At 37.5% G+C, this 24,751-nt stretch overlaps 1 protein-coding gene and 1 long non-coding RNA gene across 2 annotated transcripts in view; both read left to right on the forward strand.

Annotated features, from left to right (window-relative positions):
- LOC133274399 (uncharacterized) overlaps positions 1–24,751 on the forward strand; it is a 733,952-nt gene that overhangs the window by 463,306 nt on the left and 245,895 nt on the right. The gene's annotated exons all lie outside the window — the stretch shown is intronic.
- The window catches only part of TTC6 (tetratricopeptide repeat domain 6), a 158,708-nt gene that overhangs the window by 13,049 nt on the left and 120,908 nt on the right, over positions 1–24,751 (forward strand). The window contains 2 exon segments of the mRNA XM_061464231.1: positions 176–302; positions 305–400. Coding sequence (XP_061320215.1) covers positions 176–302; positions 305–400 — 223 coding nt within the window.

The raw sequence follows: 24,751 nt of genomic DNA on the forward strand, positions 1-24,751 counted from the left end.
AATAAAACATTGGTGTGTTATTGTTATTTGCAGACTAAAGCCAAAACACAGCACTGCACCAGCTGTTGCAAGAAAATTAACTCTAGCCCAGCCAAAACTAGGATGACAAGTTGTACAGAAATCATTTCCTCAATTTTTAACAGCATACTTTATCTCCAATTCATGTGTTTTGCAGGCTTATTGCTATTATTCCAAGGTATTAGAACTTGACCCAAGAAATGAATCTGCTGCTATAAATCGTGCTATTACAAATACATTGTTGAACAATACTGAAGAAGCAAAAGACGACTTTGAGAAAGCAATTTGTCTCTGCCATTCTCTGCAGCAGTGTATTTTAACAGGGCTAATTTCTATAATGGATTGAAGCAATATGTACGAGCTGAGAAAGACATTTCAACAGGTAAATCTGTCATGATTATGTTTGGTAACATACTAACAGTTATGATAATAAATTATTTGGCTCTCTTTTATGACTCAGAAAGTATATGTGTATTTTTGCTTGTATATTCTCCACCTAATTTGATCAGATATTATGATGTGATTAAAAAGAGAAAGTTAAAGTAAACATACTAATTGTGTTTTTTTTTTCCATTTTCAAAATAGGAAGAATATGTGAATTAGGCAATAAGCTATTTCATACAATGTGTGTCATTAGCAGTTAAACAAAGCCCTATTCTGAATGAAATTTTGGCAAGAAGCTATGGGAAAATACTAGAGTTACCGAGTCTGAAAACTTTTTGTCAGTTTTTGTGTGTATGTGTTAAGAGCTCTAGGTGCTTAGAAACTGGAATTGAAGTAGCTTATTTTATATATAAACATGAAATATAATGAATGTGCTCTTTGTAGAACAAGTTTTGAAACAGTATTTGGCTTCCATAAGCTTTTCTGCTGAGAATACAGAAATGGTTCATAGAGAAAAGGAACTGAATCAGACTTTCATCTTGAAATTAGTAAAACCCAAACTTTTTGTTCATGTTTGAAACAGCTAAGCTGTATTTCTCTATTGCTTCTTTTGTCATTGCTATTAACATGAAATTCAGCCCCTCTGGATACACAGGCAAACTTCTTCCAGTAACTAAAGCTATGTTTAGTTTGTATTGATTTTGTTGAAACAAAATTTTGTAATATGACCTTGGTTTGACAGCACTTGATTAAACAGGTAATTGATTTAAAAAAAAATTTCTCTCTAAAGCAGAATTTTAAAACAGCAGAGTAATCTTTCCGTCAAGTGCAGAAACCCTTTCTATACAGTGGAGAAACTCAATAAGATACTGGGTTCATTGCCATGTTCCAGATGAATGGTGGTAGTTTTCTTCTCTTGCTTGTGTTTCAGAGGAAAGCATAGTTTCTGCTGTCAGGGCAAAATTAAAGTGAGAGTCATAAATGGCATCAGAAAGAGGAAAAAATTCCAAGTATAAATAATATAACAACGTTGCCTACATCTTGATGTAGTTAATGCATGTAATATGTTTTCTCTTCTGAAAGCCTGACTGGAGAAGAATTTGGACAATGACAAAAGTTTTTGGATATTGTTTATAGTTATATGATCATGTTGTGTGTTTTTTTGTTTTTTTCTGGTTTTTTTTTGTATTTTTTTTTTGTATTTTTTGAAGAGGCCTAACATTCTACTTATTTTTACAGCCTTGTCTATTCAGCCTAATGATGCTTTGATGTATAAATTTAGAGCTGGTATTTGTAGTAAATTGGGTTTCACTAAAGAGGCTGTAGAAGACTACAAACAAGCAATCATCATTCAAGAACAGATTGATTCCATGTGGAAAACACCTGTTTTCATGCCACTTGGGTTCTATTTACGTATTTCTCAGACCTCTAATTAAAAAAAATCCAACATGCAAGAAACATATCTTTATTTTCAGATATTCTATGCAGATTTTATATTTATAAATAATATAATTACCTTGATTGTGCAAAACTAGCAAGAGTTATTTAAGAATAGAATGTCACATTTAATTTTTATGAGGTAGATGGTTCTTTATTTGTTAGTGTCAAGAGATAATTGGATGCATACAAAAATGAAAGAGAGAAGAGAAAATAGGGAAAAGACCTCAAGAGTACTAGTTATAGAAAGATAAGAGACTACACTCCCACTTCTCTCCCAAATATAAATGCTTACAGTGGTGCTGATTATATGTCACCTGGACCATTTGTGAAAAATTCTAAGAGCTACCAAATGTTCATGATTGCTGACTAGGTCTCACTTTCTTCCTGATCTTCCACCCATACCTTTTCATGAAATTTCCTGTTCCCTGTCATTCACATGGTAGGGGAAAGCTATTGTGCAAGGTCCATTCCCTGCAGTGCATGAGAACTACTCTGAGAACTGAAATTTGAGAAAGACATGATTCAGTTTGTGAGTAAAAGACTGAGGTTACTTGCTGCCACTTAAATATATTACAATGTGCCATCTTGAAGAGAGAGGTAAAAATGTATAAATAACAGATCATAGTTTTTGTGTTCTAAGTTGTAAGGATGGGTTTAAGAGCAGGCTCTTGCCTAAACACAGAGATTGAAATGTGACCAAAATTTAAAAATTGCCAAGCCCTACTCATGTACTCCCAAGTTTGGCATAGCATGGTGGAGATAGCAAAAGGCTGAAGCAAAATAGATGTCTTTGTCTCAGGAAAGAGGAGAGAAGGAGGAATGTTAAGGTCTTTTTCAGCATGGAAGGCAGTCCTGTAGTTTCAGACATCAGAGATATTTCTAAAGGCAGAAAGGGCACATCAAGGCATAATCCCAGCAGCATAGGAATTGTATGTGTGATTTTAGTTTAGGTTTAGATGGAAATTGTTATAAACTTTCATCTTGAAAAAGAGCAAAAAGAAAAAAGCTGAGACACTTTCACAAAACTATAGGCTTTGCACACACTGATATGTGCCTGTGATTGCACAGTGTTCTGTATGTACAGTAATCCCCAGATAGTAGAGAACAATCTAGAATAAAATCAAAATTACATAATCTAATTTATATAAAATCAGTATTAAAGATTTACATTGGTCTATTTAACTATGTACTTTTTTGGTAGTCTTAGAGTGCTATTGAGAGGAAAGCAAAAAATGTCATACCTTTGTCTCAAATAATTGTATTTTATTTTCTCTGGGTACTCAACACATTGCTATATGCTCTTTGTGAAAAAATATCTGTTCTTGCATAGCTATGCAGTGTCTCTTTAGCCAATATGATAGATGGTAACTGGAATTCTAGCTTTGTTCTGGTATCTAAATTTTTGCATTTGTAATATCACATTACATTGTGGAAATTCCTATGCTTATCAGCTCAGAATATTTGGGTTGAAAAGAGCAGTACTGTGGAAAGGAAATTCCAAGTATCACAGCTAAGAACAGTTAGCTCAGTAAAGCATTTGACACCATCCCTACTTTCCTTGACTATACTCTTACCTTGTTTAATATCTAGCATGTTGAGACTACGCTTTCAAGATCTGTGGTGATAAGATTGACTGGAATAGATGCATCATAGTTAACACATATAAAAGATATAAGAAATTTTTAAAAATCTACATTTAATTTTTCTTATTCATGGTTAGTGTCTGTTTAAAATGAGTGTTTATAGATATAAACAATGCATTGAAGTCTTTCTAGACATTGTAGTATGTTCCATATTAATATTTCTTTCGAGTATTATAAATTAGAGTGTTACTTACTGGAAACCTATTTGGAAAGACAGTTTTTCTTAAAATTTAATTAAAATCCTTGAGCACGGGATTATCAAAAAACAATTCTGCTTTTCTGTTCTCCAGTACGTTGAAACATTAATTGCTGGAAATAGCTTTTAGAAGTATTAATTTTACCACATTACAAGAACAAGAATCTAGTTGACTTCCACTTCACAATAGGAAGAAATTCTTTGTGACTTACAAAATTCAAGAATCAGAATAGTTATGTCAGGTCTGATTAGGCCATTGTTAACTACATGTTTCTGTAAAGAGTTTACTTTTCTGCCTTGACTGTTATGTTACTAAAACTTAGTTTGTGAAGACCAAGATGATTGAATAAGTATTTACTGCTTTTTCCCTCTTGTTCTATTTTCTTACTTATTTATCTTATTTTTGTAGTATTATTGCCTCCCCAGATGGATCAAGTGTAATGTACAAAATATAAATATACGTGTGTCTGTATTTCCATGCATGATTATCATGGCTGTTGATGCAAATTGGGGAATTATTTACCTCAATTTCCTGTATGCGCACAAAGTCGAAGTTTGCTTGCAAGATGGTGCTGGTAGTATTTTTGTTCTCTTTCTCCTTTTCTTCTGCCTCTGCCAGTGCTCCTTTTTATTATCTGAAAAATTGTTTATTGATGAAATTGCTAAATTATGCATGATTCTATGGCCTTTTCCTCTCTTTGACCTCCTTATGAATTACCTGCTGATGGGTTGTGAGATAGTGGTACCCTCGTCATGTACAGTGAATCATCAAACTTAAATCAGAATGAGGAGAGGTCAAACCTTTCCCCTGGATCCTTTTGTTTTGATATTCACTGTAGATTTTCTTTAGTTTATTCACTCTTGAGCATCAAACAGAAATAGACACATAAAAGAATTTTATCTTTACATTTAAAACCAGAAAGTACATTTAATCAGTTATGACTCACTACTGATAGAGTGACAATTTAAATAATATGGGCTATTTTAATCTCTTCTGCTTGTAGTTTTTTTGTTGTTGTTGTTGTGGATAGTGTAGATCTAATTTTTTAATCCTTAAAAAATGACTATTTAATAATTCTATGGTTGACTGTGTGGAGTTAATTTTTTAGAGCTTTTCATCTATTACACAGTGCTTAGGAAATGGCTATTGTTCCATTGTATTTCCATCATTTTGCATCACTCTCATTCACAATTTGGAGACCATGTTAGATGCTTTTTAAAGAAAATAGAAAGTGATTGAGAATTTATTTGCACAACAGAACACGTGTCCTGGGTTCAGCAGTAACAGTTTCAAGCTACCTGAAAATTTCAAGCTACATGATCAAAACTTATTGCATTCTTTGAAAAATAATAATTTACTTTTTGTCTTCAGGTCTTTCTTTTAAATTTAATTTCTGGCCTAAGAAAAATTTTATATTTTCTAAAGGTTTTTAAATGTAATTGGAAATGTTTTGTATGATAGTACTTTTCATGTCCTTTTTTTTAAAAAAAAGTTAAATTAATAAAGTGATTAATGACTCTAAGAATCATTGTTCCACTAATAAATTGCAATTGCGTTTTGCAGGCTGCACAGTAGTATGTGAACTGCCCTGTTGGTAGCGACTAAGGTAGTTTTGTGGCATTCTGAATCTTGACCAACCCAGTATAGGACAGGTGTTAAACTCTCAGGTTACTTCCATTGCTGGTAATACATCAAGAAAATTTTTGTACTGGGGATTATGAAAGTGATTTTGCTTCACAAATGCATTTTTGCTCTTTTCCCTTGCTATGGGATGATATTGATTCTTTTTGGATTTAAAATCTGATAATCTGAACTTCATTTTTTGTGCATTTATTTCCTTTCATTCTATTTTTCTAAAAAATCCTTTTGATAGGCTGTAGTTAAACAAACAGATACACTAAGGAACCTTAGTTGCCTTCATATTTTTCCTCTCTTTTTAAAATACTGAAAATACATGCATTACTGGTAAACAGATAATACTGTTTGATTAATAGAGAATGCAGTAGAAAACTTTGTATTAAAAAAAAAAAACCAAATATTTCAATTTGAGGCCCAGTAAGGGAAGTTCTGACTAATCTTTCACAGAATGGTAAATTACATACATACATCTATCAATCAACTGAATGTTAGAGCCTTTTCTTTCAATATTTTATAAATCTGTATTTTTTATTTTTTTTATGATTTGGGCATAATTTTGGGCTTTTTAGATGGGATACCCCACCACCAAAGTAATGATGAAACAGACCTTTCCTACCTGCACTGAAAACTAAAGCAAAGTAGTAGTTTTTGAGAGTGGGAAATCAGTTTATTTGTAAGTTTGGGGAAGTCGTTTTAGTTTTTGCAGTTGTTTTTCAGCGGACCATTTCCTAAAGTTATTGATCAGGCCTTAGTTTTTATTAGACTAAGTCTAATCTCTAAGTGAGAAAAAACATTTGCATAGTAGTAGTATATCTCTAGTTTAATGATCTAGGCTGAGAGAGAATGTGCCAATCAGTGGTAAAGAGTGGGTAGCCCATGAGAGAAAAATAAAGGGCTTAAATTTTGCAGATTATTTCACAAATTGTAAGTGGCAAATGTAATTGATTTTCCCATGTCTTCAAGATCTCCACCTTTGTAAAGTAAGTAGACAAAATTTGCTTTAAGAGAATCTTTTAAAATCACTGCTGAAAAATGTTTATGTTCACCTTGGAGTTAGCATGAACAAGATGTACGTAGCTGTAGCCTACGGAGAAGGATGATAATAAGATGGACATTGAAGCGAAAAACCAAAACTTCAGTGACAGTAAGTAAAAAAGAACAAATGCAAATGAAAAAGTTGTGTTCTTAGCTGATTTACAGTGTCACCCACTCTTCTGAGTTTCAGACAGTTTGGGTGTATGGGTGGGGCTGTTTTTAATTGAGAAGCAGGGCTTTGGGACAGGATACATGACAAAAAGTACAAGTCCTTTCCAACTGGCCATGTGTATTAGAAATACAGAACATAAATTTGTAGCTGATGCTGAAGACTGTGTGCCTGAGACTGGCAATATTGCTGGACAAGATTGCCATAACAGTAAAAGTGAAATATGCGTGAAAGTGAACCAAACTCTATACTGCTGTAGCAGAAAACAAGCCCTGCAGGAAAGATGCTACTCTTTAAAAAAAAACAAACACAGGTGTTTTAAAAGATAATTTGGGAAACCTCTTTGTCAAAAGGTAATGAATGCAAGAGGTATATCACTGTATCTGAGCATATAGTGTTTTCAGTTTGCTTTTCTTGGGCCTCAAAGAATGCAGTAAATTATAATGCATTGCTGGCTTTGTTTGTGTAAGTTGGGGAAGACTGTCAACTGTATTGTATAGAGAAGGATAATCTTATAGCTGCTACTATGGGATTCTTTCTCACTAGACAGTAATTTTAGAGGAGAGCAATCCAGTTCTAGTCTTGCCTTTCCTTTGCCTTGCCTTTCTTGCATATGAAAGTGAATTTTCTTTTGGACCGATTATGGAGATAAATCAAATCTCAATTTCTCTACTATTCCTAACACTTTTTCCCTAAGAAACAATCCTCAAAAGCTTGGTTTTTTTTTGAAAGACTGTGCCAAATGATAGTAGATGAGTTGTTTTCAACAAGTTTTAATTTGTTTTAATTTGTTTTTAATTTGTTTTAACAAATGCAATATATCCTAATGGAAGGAAATAAGAAAACTGTGGGTAATGTGCTTCTAATTTCAATGAGAAATATGCCGATTTTTTCATATTATTTGTTTGCTATACCTGCACTATATTTTATAAGGCTGTGCCAAAACCAGGTTCCAGCTCAACCTTAAGCCTGCCTGAACTTTGCATGAACACACTGTGAGAAGTAGGATGCAGGACTGACATAGTGCCTGCAGAGAGCGATATAAATATTACTGAGCAAAGGCTGCCTATGACTCAACACAAAAGGTGTTTCGTACTACGGGACGCTCTAAGTGTCTTCTTTCTGTAACACTGTGTACCATTGCCATAAGGGCAGATGGGGCACCAGATAATCTAGGTCGGTATGATGAGAACTTTGAGCCATGGTATAGCTGGCCCATCTACTACACTTAAGGTAAGAGCACCCCTGGGTAGAAAGAATACTAGCTCAAGTCTCCTGTTACGGCTTTCATCCTACCCAACTCAACCCAGTACATGTCCATATGGGCTCATGTTGGCACAAATTTGGATTTGAGTTGGCAATGGACCAAACCTTGAAAAGCAATATAGATGCAATCTGAGGCATTTCGTGGGATACCGGGTACCGGGAAAAATATATTGGGAATAATTGTGCTTGAAAATGTGCTCTGAAAAAGTCAGTGTGAATAAAGCTGATGTTTTAACTAACCTCATTCAAAAGGCTATTCCAAAATGTGACTTTAAGTAAAACTACCAGAAGATGGCAGTCTGCGACGTTGAGTGTAACGGTTCTGGTTTGGTAACAAACTGGTTACGCCAGCAGCCGCTGGCTCTGGTCGCTGTTGTGAGGAGGCACTACTGGTGGTTTCTAATGCTTCTGGTTTAATTGACTTCCTTTTTGATATGCTATATACAGTTCTTTTATAATAAAATTATAACCGAGATTATTGTACCTCACAAGTGCTTCTGTAATATAAAACTGTAATATTATAATGTAGACATATATATATATTTACATGTATGTGCACAAGCACACCCCCTTCATATATATACATATACATACATGCAATAATACAGGTAGTAAGTGGCACAAGCCCTAAATAATAGCTCCTTTCCTGTCCTGATTTTTTTTTCTCTCCTGGTTTTGAGGTATTTTTCTACATTCAGCAAAGGAACACAAGCATGAGGATCCTCTTAACTGCTCCCAACAGTTATATTTTATGGCATGTTTCTTTTTATTCACTCTACTGAATTAGCAAATTCTTCTTGTTGCAAAAGAAAACAGCTTATCATTACTATCTGTTGGAATTCAAACAGAAAAGCTCGAAAGTGACCATGCCTTGCTTCATGAGACATTCTTTTCTCTGGCCTTTTTATCCCCATTCTCAAAGTGGGCACAATACTTTGTTTGCAGAGAGTGAAAACTCTCAGACTCCAAGCTTAGAGCAGCAAGCAGAGGTTGTGACCTTCAGAGCAAGTCTTTGTCCGCTTTAATTAGATGAAAGCAGGGACCAAGCATTTTCAGAGCTGCAAGCCTGTTTTCTCTGCTGGGTGAGACTCTTAACTGAACTGGAAACTTCTGTTTTTCTTTTTCTGTGACTAGATGCGTATGTGCCTATAATGATCATTAAAATCCTGATTCAGAATTAATTAAATTCAGTGAAAGGGTCTTGACTAAGTTTTGAGTCAAAGCTACAAGCTACAGAAGAATGGAAATTACTCCCTCCCTTGCTGTTGTTTTTCCAGTGTTTAAGCAAACTAGAATGGTGTGACTGACCTGTTACTGGGAAGGATAGTGTTATTTTTCAGCTTTTTCTGATCTGTTTGATAGTGATGCAGCATGGCAAAGAGCTTATTTACAATTCCTAAAATGTAAACTTATATGAACAACTTTACAATGAAGTATTTTTGTCAAGTAGTATGTTCAACTTCATTTAGTGGGCTTGTAGGTGTACTGTTTACTAAGGCTGCTCTTATGGAGAGATAATATGAAGCAAAAAATTGTACTGGAAACTCATACGTTGTTTTACTTGACAGTAACTTCCCTGGACCTGTGTGAGCTTTCCATCTACAGAGTTTCACCTCTAGTATCAGGATGTTATCTCTACTATTCTTAAACAGAATGTTTGGTATAAAAGGAGGAAAAATGTATCTCAAGGGCATGGTAGAGCAGGGTCCCATTCTTTTCTCTTGTCCCCACTGGAAGGTCGGCAGACATTTCTTCTTGAGATGATGTACATGGGGATACTTGTACCTGACATGCTGGTTCCTCTCTTCTCTCCCACCACATCTAAAAAGAGAGGGGAATGGCCAAGGGGCCACGGTCCCTGCTGCCAGGATGAGAAGAGTGGCTGCCTGGAGTAGAGGAAAACAGAGGCTTGAAGGGTGCCACAAACTATGTGCCACCTCCAGGAGGGGTACTTGCTGAGCAAGCTTGGGCCTTGGAAGGAAAATCCTGGTGTTTTCATAGAAACATCTGCTGAGACCATGCTGAAACCTCTTTTCAAGAAGGGGAAAATGGATGACCCAGGGAATTACAGACCAGTCAGTCTCACCTCTGTGCCTGGAAAGTCTTGGAGCAGATTCTCCTGGAAGGCATGCTAAGGCGCATGAAAAACAACAAGGTGCTTGGTGACAGCCAGCATGGCTTCACTAAGGGGAAATCCTGCCTGACCAATTTGGTGGCCTTCTATGAGGGGGCTACAGAGCTGATGGACAGGGGTAGAGCAGTTGATGTCATCTACCTGGACTTGTGCAAAGCATTCGACACTGTCCCACACGACATCCTTGTCTCTAAATTGGAGAGACATCAAATTGATGGATGGACCACGTGGTGGATAAAGAACTGGCTGGATGGCCACACACAAAGAGTTGTGGTCAATGGCTCAATGTCCGGCTGGAGACCAGTAACGAGTGGTGTCTCAGGGATTGGCGTTGGGACCGGTCTTGTTCAACATCTTTGTTGCTGACATGGACAGTGGGATTGAGTGTGCCCTCAGCAAGTTTGCCGATGACACCAAGCTGTGTGGTTCGGTTGATACGCTGGAGGGAAGGAATGCCATCCAGAGGGACCTTGACATGCTTGTGAGGTGGGCTGATGCCAACCTTATGAAGTTTAACCATGCCAAGTGCAAGGTCCTACACCTGGGTCAGAGCAATCCCAGGCACAGCTACAGGTTGGGCAGAGAAGAGATTCAGAGCAGCCCTGCAGGGAAGGAATTGGGGGGTGTTGGCCAATGAGAAAATGAACATGAGCCGGCTTCAGTGTGCGCTTGCAGCCCAGAAAGCCAACTGTATCCTGGGCTGCATCAAAAGAAGGAGTGTGACCAGCAGGTCGAAGGAGGTGATCCTGCCCCTCTACTCTGCTCTCGTGAGACCTCACTTGGAGTATTGTGTGCAGTTCTGGTGTCCTCAACATAAAAAAGACATGGAACTGTTGGAACAAGTCCAGAGGAGGGCCACGAGGATGATCAGGGGACTGGAGCACCTCCTGTATGAAGATAGGCTGAGAAAGCTGGGGATGTTCAGCCTGGAGAAGAGAAGGCTGCATGGAGACCTCATAGCAGCCTTCCAGTATCTGAAGGGGGCTATAGGGATGCTGGGAAGGGACTCTTCATTAGGGACTGTAGTGACAGTACAAGGGGTAATGGGTTAAAACTTAAACAGGGGAAGTTGAGATTGGATATAAGGAGGAAGTTCTTTACTGTGCGGGTGGTGAGGCACTGGAATAAGTTGCCCAGGGAAGTTGTGAATTCTCCATGCCTGGCAGTGTTCAAGGCCAGGCTGGACAGAGCCTTGGGTGACATGGTTTAGTGTGAGGTGTCCCTGCCCATGGCAGGGTGATTGGAACTTGATGATCTTAAGGTCCTTTTCAACCCTAACTATTCTATGAATCTATGATTCTATGATATCTCATGCTTAGCCGTGCTGAGCCTTTTTGTGTTGCGGGGCACACTGGGAGAAAAGGAGTGGCAAGAGCGATGTGTGCTCAGTGCGCTGAGAGACGGTGGTCTTTCCAGTATTTGGGGAAGTCTTGTCCAGAGCTGCAGATGGCCTTCCTCAGGCCTTGGCCTTTCTCATCCTTTTTATTTTCCCCCAGCTTACTCTGCTGGGAGTACCAGCTACAGCACACTGTGGCGATGCTCCAGGAGAAGAATACCACATGCTTCATCTTCATGGAGCTGGTGAAGGACAGTACCTCCTAAGTCACCATTTTGTGCCACTTCTGCAAGCATGCCTGCTTCCACCCCGGCTGCATCCATGTAGGAGGCCCTTCCCCCTTGCAGCCATGTCCTGCTCACAATCTTATACTCTTCTGCAGGGACAAGGTCTCCAGGTGGGGATGAGCCTTTTGGCCTGGCCACAGTGCAAGGAGATATTTCTGAGATAATGCACATAAATACCCTCATGCTTGGCATGTAGGTTCCTTTATGCTTCTCACCACTTCTAAAGGAGAGGGGAATGGCCCAAGAGCTGTGCATGGTCCCTTGAGCTCCTACTGTCATGGCCTTGATGGCACTTCCAGGTCTTACTGGCTCTGGAGGCCTCCTGTGCAAGCAGCCATAATGGCAGCCTGGAGAGGAAGGGAAAATTATTGAATGGAAGAAATGGATATATTCATCATCCCTGTCTCTAATGACTGATACTTTTAGAATGATTTTCCTCCATCCTAACTGTATTAAAAAAAAAAAAAGTCTTTCAGGTTGATGTTGTTTCTTTAAAAATCCACATAGAAACCAGCACACATGTTTAGTGTAGCTCATTTGGCTGCATCTTCTCAGACTTCGTAAGTCAACTTTTTCCTCTTGAAGCTTGATGAGAAAGCCTTCTAAGATCAGCTTTATGTATTGAACACTGCCCTTACCGATTGGCTTTTTCATTGTGAGATAAATTACAATATTTTGTTTCCAAAAACAAAACTCAGAATACACTCTTTCATGACTTCACCTGTGTCCTTTTTGTATGGAATTATGGCAGCAAATTAACTACAGCCATAGGAGGTGTTGTCCTGTATAATCTACATATCCCATGTAATCTTCGTAACCAGCCTCCATCAGAACAGAGTTGAAAAGTATGAATAAGATAACATTTGAACTTAAAAACCACAGATGGTAGTTACATTTTTAAATTTTCAAACTTTGAAACTTTTTGCCTGGCCTTAGCTTACATGCTGATGACTCTGATAAGCTTGGTGTTCATGCGGTTATCAAAATATATTTTGTGATTTAATGAGAAATTAATGCACCAGTCTTCAAATAACCACTTACCTCAGAAAACTGAAAATTATTTAGGTAGAGGCTTTCCAAACAGTACTTTAATTCTAATTAGTGCTAGTCAGAAGCTATGAAGTAAAGAAAGAAAACCTGCATCACTGAAGACTAGCTCTTTAGTAACTAAACTGTGTATTAAGCAGAACAAATTTGTTAAGGTAGTCTCAATAAGGAGCTAATTAATACAGTAACTGTTAGCCTTGTTTTCTAATAATAGCATTATCAAATATTCCATCCTTCTCTAGTAGTTTTCATGAGCTGGAAGGGAAAAAGTCCGCTTTATTTTCCAACAATATTGCAAACTTGCTGACTCACCTCATTTCATGAGTATTACAGTGTTTATTTCTGTATCAAGGGGCACTGCAAATACTCTGGCAGATTTTAAAATGTAAATGTGAAACTTCTGGTGCACATATTTAAAAAAAATAAAAATAGATGAGACATGCATATAACAGAAAAGCAGGAGCTGGGGGATTATTTTGTGGAGATACAAATCCAAGCAGTGTAGGTATGATTATGCTGTATTTATGCAGTCAACTTTTTGTCAGCTGTGCTCTCCATCTCGGGATGGGGTTTTTGTTCTCATGGCTTTGCAGAGGATTGTATAAAAAAGTTTGGTCAATGCAAAGAAGGTGTAACACCCCCCCTGATCAGGAGAGGTTATCCTTTGCAGCAGATGTTGCAGAGGAGAGCAGGTAACTATCTTCTGGAGACCTACAAGGACTGCAACTCTTGATGTAGCTGCTGTGCTAAGGCTGGAGGTGGTTGCAGTAAGTCATGGATGAGGCTGTGGCCTGCAGCCCTGCTGAGATTCCAGGTGACACTGTGCTGCTAGCTTACTTCTAGTGGTTACTATGGTATTTCTGGCTTTGAACACCTAAGTTATGCCTACCATCTTTGTCTGACAAACTGCACACTCTGGTTTTTCTCTCTTTGCTGCCATTATCTGGGATTTGGAAGTGTACAATGTTGAGCCATACCCATGTTGTTGCATTCATAAAGAAACTGCAATTATGCACCATTTTGGCACATGAAAACTTGAGCTCTTAGTACTTCTCTTAGCATCCTTTCTCTGTGAAATGTTTCACAATGTTGGGAGAGCATCTGTCCATTCCCGGCCCAAGTGCAGGAGTGCTTTTAACCCACCACCTTGGTGAACTAAAGCACTTCCGGCATAGTGTTCTCCATGTGAAAGCTCAGAGATTCTCCCCCAGATAGAAGAGAGGCACAGAGCCAACTCAGGATTTGTAACAGTTGCTGGTGACCATATAACTCTTATTTTGAGAAAGGCAAGTGAATGCCAATGAAAGGAGACAAGTAGCTTGTTGTCTTGAGGAGGTGATAACGTGCTTCTGGCGAGATTGTGCAGGCTGTATGCAGAGATGTTGGGTTACAATGCCTGGTGCAGATGTTGGTAAGTGTACTGATTTGACTGTCCATAACAAGGTTGGAGATACTGAATGGTGGAACTAAGCAGACCATATGAATGAAAATCAAACGTAAAGAATGTACAGACATATAGGTCAGTGAGGTAAATCAGGCCTGTCCAGATGTAGGTGGATATTTCATCCTGAAACTTGGCAATAATAGTTATACTCAACCCCTCTTTCTCTTTTCTCTGCTTTTTTGTTCTGAATCACTTTCTCTGGTATTCACTATACTACAGCAAAGTGTAGAATAACATACTCTTGCTGAATTCAAAAGTATTGGTGTGGTCTGAGATATTGCAGGAATGACAGTTAGACCTGGATAGATGAAGAACATCAGCTATTTTAGAAACACTGCCAGTATTTTCTGTTAGTTGCCAGGAATTCGGATGACATGTAGAGCAGAGAGCTCAGTCCAGCCTGGGGGGTTCACGGCAACTACAACTCCCTATCTCTGGTGATTAGTTCCTCCTCTAAGTTTCAGAAAATAACAACAGAAGGATTACTTGTTTAGAACAAGCAAGACAGCCAAGAGCAGAGCAGAGCCAACTGTGCTGATATCCCAGTCTTTCCCTAGCAACCCATTAGTCCAGCTACTGATGTGACTTTGTGTTGTCCAGTAGGAATGACAAAACAGAGCCGAACATGAATCGTGAAGATTTCCTGCCTTCTATTTTGGGAATTAGATGCCAGGAGTCCCCCAAACCATTTTTCTTTAAGCAAAAAATAATTAAAATTTAAATTGTTGAGCTTAAAATGAGAATTTTGTGCATATTCTGTGAGAAAGAAGAAGGCAAGGATAGTTCAAAATGCGATAGCAAAATTAGATTTAAATTAATTCCTCAAAAGTATCCAAAAGGATCAAAATGCTAATTCTCATTTGCACAATGTATACGTTTATGTACTTTATTCCAGATGGGGACTGTGTATTTAGGTTTCTATATAAATCTGCAAATCTGGGATATAGCTAATTGCTAATTTAACTTTCATTTAAAGAGAGTATGATTAGCATTAATCAGAAATTTTTGAACAGAAGGTTTTTCTATCAAAAATACTATGTTTGTAAAACCCAGACTTTTTGTGGAAGCATGCCCTTGTCAGTGAGTTCTTGTTTAGACAAAAGACTAGCAAAATAAAACAATTAATTTGCATCCTATTTTGATGTTTACATAACAGGATACTTTGACTTTGCTGTGAAACAGCTCTTTTCTGAGAATTTTTGTTTTACATAAAAAGCTGAAAGGATTTAAAATGAGGTAATGACATTTTAAGTGGTTTAAAATAAAATCTTAGTTTAAAACAAAATTTCATTTAGAATATCACTGCTCATGGGCGTTTACATTTTCTGTTTACTCTCAGAACTTTAGAAAGCTCTCAGATTCATTTTATTCTCTGTAAAAACAGAAAGTCCAGTTCTCCTCTATCAATATGGGACTATCCTCTTTCAAAAAATTTACTCAAACTTATAGTTTTTCTTCTGCTGCGTTGCCAGTAAGTGATGAGTGCTTTAGTTTTCTTGGCTTGGTATTCTGAATGTATTTTTTAGTGTGCTTGGAGTTATATCTAGAAGCTCTTAGTAATTTTTAGAAGCACGTGATCTTATAATTTCTGTTTTCCTGTGAGTGCTTCGTTTTACTGCAACAGAACATAGCTGCGGTTTAAGAGAGAAACTAAAGCAAAATGCTGCCTGAAGTTTGAGAATATTCCTTCCCTTTCCTCCTCTCATCCTCACACTTCAGTTCTCCAGGCATGTGATCCAGATGGTTCTCTTCAGAGTCAAGCATGAGCTCAAATTCTAAGCTGACAAAGAAAATTAATTATAATCAGTAGGAAAAAAAAAATCCCAACTGAGTTTATCTGAGGAAAAAAAAAGAAAAAAGATGTAGTGTCAAGAAAAATAAAGCAGTAAGAGTCTTATTTCATGGGGGAAATATCTATAGGGATATGAAAACAAAATAATTGAGTTGTGATAAACACATTGGATTTTTATGCTGATGAAAATATTTTTATTTATGGACATTACAGAATAAAACTACTGCAGAATCTAGCATGGTTATTTTTCTTGGTAATTGAATTTTGTATCCTTTTTTTCACTTCAGCTAGTATTAAGATTTGATAAAGTTCATTGGCAATGAGCAAATTATAGCTTTTATGTATCTTTCATTTCTTGAATGCAAGATATTTTCATTGAAATTAACAAAAGTATAAGACCACTACTTTAGTAAATGTTTGCAAAAAAACCAATGTTGTTCCATGCAATAGGTTGCGCTGAATATTGGTGGTTGTATCACATCTTTTAATGCCATAATTTAGTACAATTTCTAATGAAGGGAATGCATCCATCTTTGGAAACAAATGGGAAGGATTACTACTTTATTCTTCCATTTACTATGGTTAGCATTACGGTGTGTATGGCTGCTGTAAAAGGGAGTCATTTGTCTATGGTACTGTAATGTTGAATGTTCAGGTGCTTCAGCTGAAGTGAAAATTGGTGAAATGGCAAACAAAGTGGAAGTAGGATGTGAGATGTGTAAAAATGGTCAGACTGGCTTGAGTAGTTTGATTAACTGATACAGACAAAGAGCATGAATGTAAAAATCCTCCTAAAACCAGGTGGGGATTTACTTAGGAGTGTTACTGTTGCACACACAAGCAGTCAACTTAGGCCCACCCTTAAGTCAAGCAAATAAAGCTTCCTATAACAGTGGTGTCCCAACAGCTCTGTTCAGATCCAGCACAGCATAAGCTACACTAGATGTAGGCTGATTCCTATATAGCCATATCAAACACCTATGTTTCCGCTCCTCAGTGCTCTTGAAAAGTGAGAAGGCAGACAAAGCAACAAATGCAAGCTGGATCTTTGCACTGTTGTGTAGGTGCACTTGCTTTAGTGAGCTCTTGGACCTGGAGTTGTGAGGGAGCAAGTTGAAGAAACAGGCTTCAGCGATGCTTTGGAAATCACCACCTGAGAGATGGCATGCCCGATTTTAGAAACCCCAGCTGACCTCAATCACTCCATGCAGAGCCTCTCCACACTGCCCTTCCCAGCACTTTTGATTTTAAGAATGGGGTGTGGAAGTCTGCATAAAGTCCCTGGGACTCCTGATTCTGCCTCATACAAAGGGATCTGAGCCTACTGTGGAAACAGAAAAGGTGTATCTGCAAAGCAGTGAAGCAGTGTGCCTGAATTAAGGTCCACTCACCTAAACTGCTTCATGTCCAGGGTGATGTCCTACTTAAAAATGATACCATCTCTCCTCACCCTGTGAGGGGCATTGGAAGCTTTCACAGCTTTACTAGTAGATGGTGAGAGCACTTCCTATGTTACTTCAGGCAAACATAATTTCAGCTGTACCATTCTGACTTGCACAGCTTAAGGGTAGCACATCATGTCCCCTTTTCAAATAGAGCTGAGGAGATAACATCAGTGAGGGCACACCATGTCCCCTTTTCAGAGCTCAGAGGATAATGTTAGTGAGGGCAGGAAAGGTTTAATCCGTCTTGGCTAGGTCTGGGTGAGGACGTATGGCCATGCAATGAAATTGGAAACAATAAGAAAAATGAGAGCCTGAGCTACATCAGCTGATGTAGTAAGGGTGGTTTGGTTGTTCTGGTAGAAAGCACTCCTTGATTATTCAGTTTATTTGATCTTCATATTTACTGTTCTGGGAAATTTTAAATACACTTAATTAGACATATGTTAATAACGACAGTAATAATTATGTAAATAACAGTTTTGTAAATGATGTTATGTAAAAGGAGAGTTTTTAACCTTTCCCTTAGAATAAAGTAAGGTATTATCATCTTTAAGTGCAGCTCTATGTATATTATGCATTCTGTATAATGGCTGTCAAGGGTGAGATTTTCAAAGCCATTTAGGAGGCATTAATTTTGATGAGTGCGTAGCTCTTGCCCTAGATAGCTGTTCATATCTGCAAGGTTCCTTTTAGATGCTATAGACTATGTGAAAATGAATGATGCTTTGGTGATCAATTTTTCTTCCTTTAGTAACCTGGGTGCACACCCTGGATGTTGGGGTTGATATCAGAATTACTTAACTTTTTCTCTGCCATTCTTTCAAATGTTTGTTTTTCACTTCATAATACGTCTATGATACTGCCGTGTCTGGGTGGTCTGACTGCTCATTACTACTGGCATAAAGATTCATGCCAAAAGTATCTCTGCAGCAAGTTTTATAAATGTTTTCCTTTCCCAAGTGTGTTTTTCTTCCAAGTAACTGTGAATGTCCATGGATAATGTTAAAAAGGCTCAGAACAGAAACAATGCCAGATAATAAGCTTATTTTAGGTTTCAAAATAATTAATCAATTCAAAATAATAATAATTTTAGGTTACAAAATAATTAATCAAATAACATTACTTGTTGATTGTCCTTCGGCTGTTTAACACAGTTACATAAATCAAATCAGCATCAGGTTTCTTTTTCCGAATTTTGTCAGAATATTTTCAGACATTCATTTCAATAAGTACTATTCAACAGTCAATGCTTATATGCTAGAAAAAAAAAGTATGCTTTCAGAATTTCCATGCCCATTCTTAAACCCTGCTTGTTTGCACATACACGTTACTGTTTATTCTGTGAATGGCTTTCACAAAAGATTAAGATATTTCTCTAACAATACCTAATCAACTTTTTCAAATGCATAAAATTGTCTCTGTTCTCTGCTAGTTCCACTAGCATAACAGAGTGATTTTGCATGTAATGACAGAGCTTCCACTTCTAGACTGGAAGTTTCATGAAAGCATAATTGCCTCTGGATGACTCAAGAAGAATGGGCATGCAAAACCTTAGCACATCTCAGAACTAGTGAATTTACCAAAGCATTTATCTACTTATGTTCTTCCTTTCACAGGATTTTCATGTATTTTGGATTCCCTATGCTTGTGTCATGAGTCGTAGCAAAAATACCTTCTGTAGCTAGCTGCTGTTTTATATTAGGCTTGTAGCATTACCTGGCAACTTCTTAAATATTAGTGAGGATTTGGACAAATTGGTTAGTGCACTAATCAGGTGGAAATTGGAGACCTAAGTAATTAATACTTCTAAGTGTTCAGATGTTACTAATTTAGAAGAGTCTCAGAGTCTCTTATATGCAGTCTTTCAATTAGAGGGTTATTGCCTTTGCAAAGAACAGAAAGAAACTTAGGGAAGTGCAGTTGTATACACAATTGAATAAACATGTTATTTTTGTAATGTACAAAATGAAATTCTGTCTTTGGAGGCTGAATGTGGCAGCCTTCCAAACCTTCCAAGTTTTAATATGTTACAGTAGACACAATGTAACAGACTTTCTTTGAAATATTGTTTTCTTCCATTAAAATTTTATTTAGAGTTAAGGCATATTTTGTAGCTAAGATACTCTATATCTACAATCTGTTGATCGTAGTTACTCTTCTGATACAAAGCTTGCATATATTATAGCTAGAGTTCAAACATCAGAATGGTTTGTCAAAACTCTGCACAGTTTGAGAGTTTTCTTTTTCCTGCCCGTCTTTTTCAGCCTGATAAAGCAGTGATGGCAATCATATTCAAATGCTATGCGCAGACTGAAACATGGCAGTGACCTGGAGGATCACTCTTGTGCTGTCTGTGTGAAAGGCATAGACCTTCTCTTTCCCCCTTCCGCTACATGTCATGTGTTTCCCCTGCTGGTCCAGGGTCTCTAGGCAGTGTCCCCAGTGCCAGATGCACCTGATGCCAGATGCACCTGATATCTGGCTCCTTGCACCCTCTCTCCAGAGAGCCCCTCCAGAAGGCTCTTGCTCCAGCAAAAGCCTACAGTCACAGCCCCATGGTAGCCACAGGAATAACGTCAGGACAAATCTTTAAAACAGGCTATAAATGTTATGCTGCTGGAGACTGTATAGGTGCTTGTGAAAATGTGTGAGCTAATTTTCCCTTAGAGTGTAAACTTTTGGGTCATAGATTTCTTTTTTTTCTGTCTGCTTATAGAAAAGACTATAAAGAGCTTATTGCAACTACTGCCTAGTTTTTGAAGCTGCTGTAATGCAAACAGTAATAATATCTGCCTGCAATAAAAGGCTTGATGAAAATGTTTTTTTCATAATGTATGTTGCAGGAATAGTTTTGTCTCTACCCAGAATTGCTCACTAGGTGTCCTCACAGGATCAGAACTCACTGAATAATTTTATAATCAAGTCTGAAGATGGTTCTAGTTGCCCATACCTGAATGATTATGAGCTATAAAGGGAAACTAATGATGTACATCTGTCTCTGACTCAACTGGGAGATCAAGATGGAGATGGCCAACTTTAAATCCATTTTTAAAATTCAGGTTTAAAAATGTTGCAGTTTTTGCTGGCTTTGTGCAGAATCCATATGGGATACTGAGGTAATATTAGTAACAACTTAATATATAAGTAAAAGTTAATGTAATCATTTTCTGCCAGGAAAGAAGTGTGGAGTAATTAACAGTACACAAACAAGGACTTAATCAAGAATTTGAAAGCCTTGCTGTTACACAAACATACTTCAGATAATCATGCAGAATACAAGAATGATGGTAGTCTCAAATTAAACTTAGTAATTCAGGAAAATATTTTATGTTCCTCAGAGGTAAATGCAATAAATTTACCTGATATTGACTGAATAATTGCTTCTATATATGTGTCTTCTGTTTATTTGCCATCAGTATAACTAAAACAACTCCTACTATAAGGTGGCCTGTCTTTCATTGATTTTATGTTATTAGTTATCCTTCTTGGGAGGCTAGCAACTGTTTTTTTTAAGCTTGTTTGTTAATGTGGATTTTTTTCAATTAAACACCAAACCTGATCATGACGTCTATTAATTTGACTTCCTCTAAAACACAGGCCACAGGTGTTCGATAAAAAAAAATACAAGCATTCATGGGCAGCTATAACAGCACATCTAGAGCTGCTGCTTTTGGAAAGCATGGAATGTATCACAGGCAGATTTTCAGCTCCAGCATGTTGCAGCCAGCTGAGGACTAATTTGATCCTTCATACAGATTCATGCTAAACAGGTCCTATTCCTTGCACAGAACCTAGGAAAAGGGTTGCTATGGAGCTGTTTGTTAGACTGGCTCAGTACTATAAAAATTAACACATAATTTACCATTTCATTTGCATTTCTAAAGCAGGGACCTAAGCTTTGAATCACCACTTTTTATTGGGGATCATTTATCCATAAGGTAATGTTGTATAATTGTCTTTACTCATGTTCTTAATTATTTAAACTGATCAAACTATTTTGAGAGTTACTCCCTAGAACTGTCATTAGTAAAACATAACACACAATCATCTTTTAATGGAACGTAAGTTTGACGTAGTGGAGTAGCAAATCAATTGGGACTTCAATAGATATAACTAGACCAAAGGTGTTTTTTACTGGAAGAGAAAGAAATTGATGGTATTTTGAAACTCAGTAGACCAAACCTGCCCAGAGTAGTGAAAACCAAATACTTTAGTCAGAGATAAGCTATCAGAGGAACTGAGCATTTGAACTACTTTGAGGTAATAGTTTTTTAAATACGCTCATTTGTCTTTTCCTTTAAGAGTGAATTCACAGGTAAACCCAATATAAAAACACCTGCAAGATAAAGTAATTATCTTGTACAGAATAGTCTTGTACAGAAATAAAAGTGCCAAATGGAGGTATGTACTTCTTGGAAAATGTACTCACTGAAAAATATCAGGATGCTCATTGAAACAGGAGAATCTGGAAAGCAGTTATGCTGAAGTAAAATTAGAATTCATATTGCCTGATAATTCAATGGTGAATTTGAGCAAAAAGAAAAAGTAGCTGCAAATACGAGGTGTAAACACTGAAACACCTTATCTTAGAGTGGCATAGGCAGTACTACATGTGTTGCTTGGCAATGAAGAGGTTTTCAGATACAGTTGAAGCCTGTGGAATAATAACAGGAAGAGATCAAAGGTCAAGCAGAGCTGATTTATATAGAAAATTACTTTTTAAAAAGATAATTGTTCATAAGCTGTCTATGAAGGTCTCTAGGAAATACGGACTATGTTTACAGAAAGTATTTTAGCTTAGGAAACCAAATCTACCTAGGATCTCACTATAGACAAATGGAGGAGAGGAGATTTTGCAGAGCCCAGTCTTTATAGAAACATGTGCTTACTGCTTGCCTGGGAAAGTTTATCTTCATTCACCTGGGAAAATTTATCTTCATTCACCTGGGAAAATTTATCTTCATTCACCAGGAGAGATGCCTATCTTCCCTAGTATTTGTGACTACTTCTCTGTGTGATAACCACCAACCTGGTGCACATGAACGTAAATTCATTGTCTAAATAAATGGAGGAGAACATAATCAGTAAAAATAACCATAAAATCTCCCAAGAATAAGCCCTCAAAAGAAATTTGGGCAAACAGTATATTATTGGTAATGGCTGCTTGCAGATGAGATGCTCTCAAGAGGCAACTGATGGACTTTGTACCTTCTGAAGGTACAAACTTTACAGTGGGTAAGTGCTTTGAGACAGCTACATGGAAATGTCCTGCACTGGCAAGAGAATATTTACTATGTTGTTGAGTATTTTCAAACACTTATCCATAAATTTAAGCATGTTTAGTGCCATGCAGCAAGCATTTAGTATATAAATGACAAAAGAAAGCAGGTTTTCCAATAAAGGGCATTGACAAGACTGTGCTTATATCCCAGTCAATGTCTTCCAAAATTCAGAAAGGAATGTTAAGAATTTAGCTGGAAAAAATGAATATGGCACACATTCCAGTTACTGGACTCCTAAGAGAGGTTAGGAAGAGGGGAAGCTATTTATGAAAAAGTGTTAAGTCAGTGTGTGGGATCTCTAAATTATTCTGGGAACAGGGACAGCACAATCTTGTCAAGATATTATCCATGTCCTGCTAGAACTGCAGTGTTTCAAAGCAGAAATGGAAGCAAAAGGAAGCAGTGGGTACATAGCAGCATTCTCTGCAATATGCCTGAGAAATAAAAATAGGATTTGTAGTGATCTGAAAAAGAGATTAGAGTTCACAGTGGAGAAGCTGGAGAAGGTTCAGAAAAGAGACTTCAGGTAGATGCAAACTGAAGTGGTGTTTGGATAACATGTATAACAAGCATAACCAGAAAGATTTAAAAAGAGAAAAGAATAAAAGTTTTCAAAGTATGCACGTATTGCTACGTCAGTAAATACAGGTGAAGGAAAAAAGGTGAGTAGTTGCTGAAGCAGCTCAGAGTTGAAAGTGCCTTAGGAGTGTTCTGCAGAAAAGGCAGAAGACAAGTAAATTGTTGTATGTTCTGTGTAACTCAAGAACTCTAAGAAAGCAAGCACTTGGTGCACATCCGTGCTGCTCTATTCATGCATGTGTTCTTGGGGGGTTCAGTGTTCTTGGGGGTTTTAAATTACAATAGTACCTTCATGACAGTAGAAGCAGGATTTTGCCTAAATGCACCTGTTCAAGAACTGGTGCATAAATGTCTGGTAACTTTGCTATCTTCTGTATTGTGCCCAAATGTTGTTGCCTGCAGGTGCACTGTCTCTGTTATCTGCTGCAGTGACAACATGACCCAGTAGCAGCCTTTTCAAAATAGAAGCTAATCAAGTAATTTATTTTCTGTGCATAGCAGTATCTGTGGGTAATTGCATGAAGATCATAGAAACTTCTCCAAAGGATTCATTTTCACAGTATTTTGATTTCTAATGTAAGTTTTCATTAGTGTGTTCTGAACAAGATGATTAGGTCAGGTCTGCTTAACTGCTATTCTGCTCAGAAAACCAGAGGAGAGGCTGGACATGCAAGGATAGCTTAGTTCTCCTTGTATGTTCATGGTTGTTGACACTGCAAGAGGCTGGTTCCATCTGCACCATAAATTTGGGGGTGTCTCGAAGTTTCTCTACATCATAGGTGGCAACACACCTATTACAGTGCCATTTTGCATATGAAAACTGGCAGAGCGAGACGTCCATATGATTACCAGTACCTCCTGTGTGAGAAATCCTGGTAGACAGAGACAGAAGCAGCCAAGTCTCAGTCCTCTGAGTATGAACACTCAGAATGTTATTTCTAAACCTTTCTTCTAGCAATATTCTTTATTATCTAGTCAGTATTTCAAATGTGTCTGATAATGAATTGAATTATGGTTTTTAATATCTGTATTTTCTTTACAATGCAGTGTGCCTGAGTTAGAGCATGGATGATACAATACAATTTTGAGTCAAACCCCAGAAAACTTATGAAGAGTTATGCTCTTGGTCTAATTAATAAAAAACTGTTTATTTATTATAATACATGATTTGGCATTTACAATCCCTGGAAGTCTCCCAGATTAAATTTACATGAAAAAGATTCTGCAGATAGATGACTGCTAGAGACTTCAGCGAGCCAAAGCAGCTGCAATGAACCCACTTATGGTAGGATAATGAAAAAACAGCAGCTCAGCAGGACTTCCGCTGCTTGGAGTCCCCTTGGACTAGCAGTTTATTCTAGCTCTTCTTTCCTCTGCAGCCTCTCAATCTCATTTTTGGAGCATACTTCAGCAATCCTTTTATCTGCTCCTATTTAACTCACACTGCTTTAGGTAAAATACTGATTTTGTCAGTTTGTTTTCAGCACACTGAGTTCCACTGCTGTCCCTACTCCCCATCTCTCACCTGTTTAGACCAGGACTGCAGCTCTCTGTAATTCTGTCAGGACAGTGTTCAGCATTGTGTAAGCAGGTGAGTGATCAGCATGGCGAAATA

Source organism: Pezoporus flaviventris, unplaced genomic scaffold, assembly GCF_033815535.1.
Source record: "Pezoporus flaviventris isolate CSIRO_AGI_PZ_B2104156 unplaced genomic scaffold, CSIRO_AGI_Pfla_v1 ptg000036l, whole genome shotgun sequence".
Taxonomy (NCBI): Eukaryota; Metazoa; Chordata; class Aves; order Psittaciformes; family Psittacidae; genus Pezoporus; species Pezoporus flaviventris.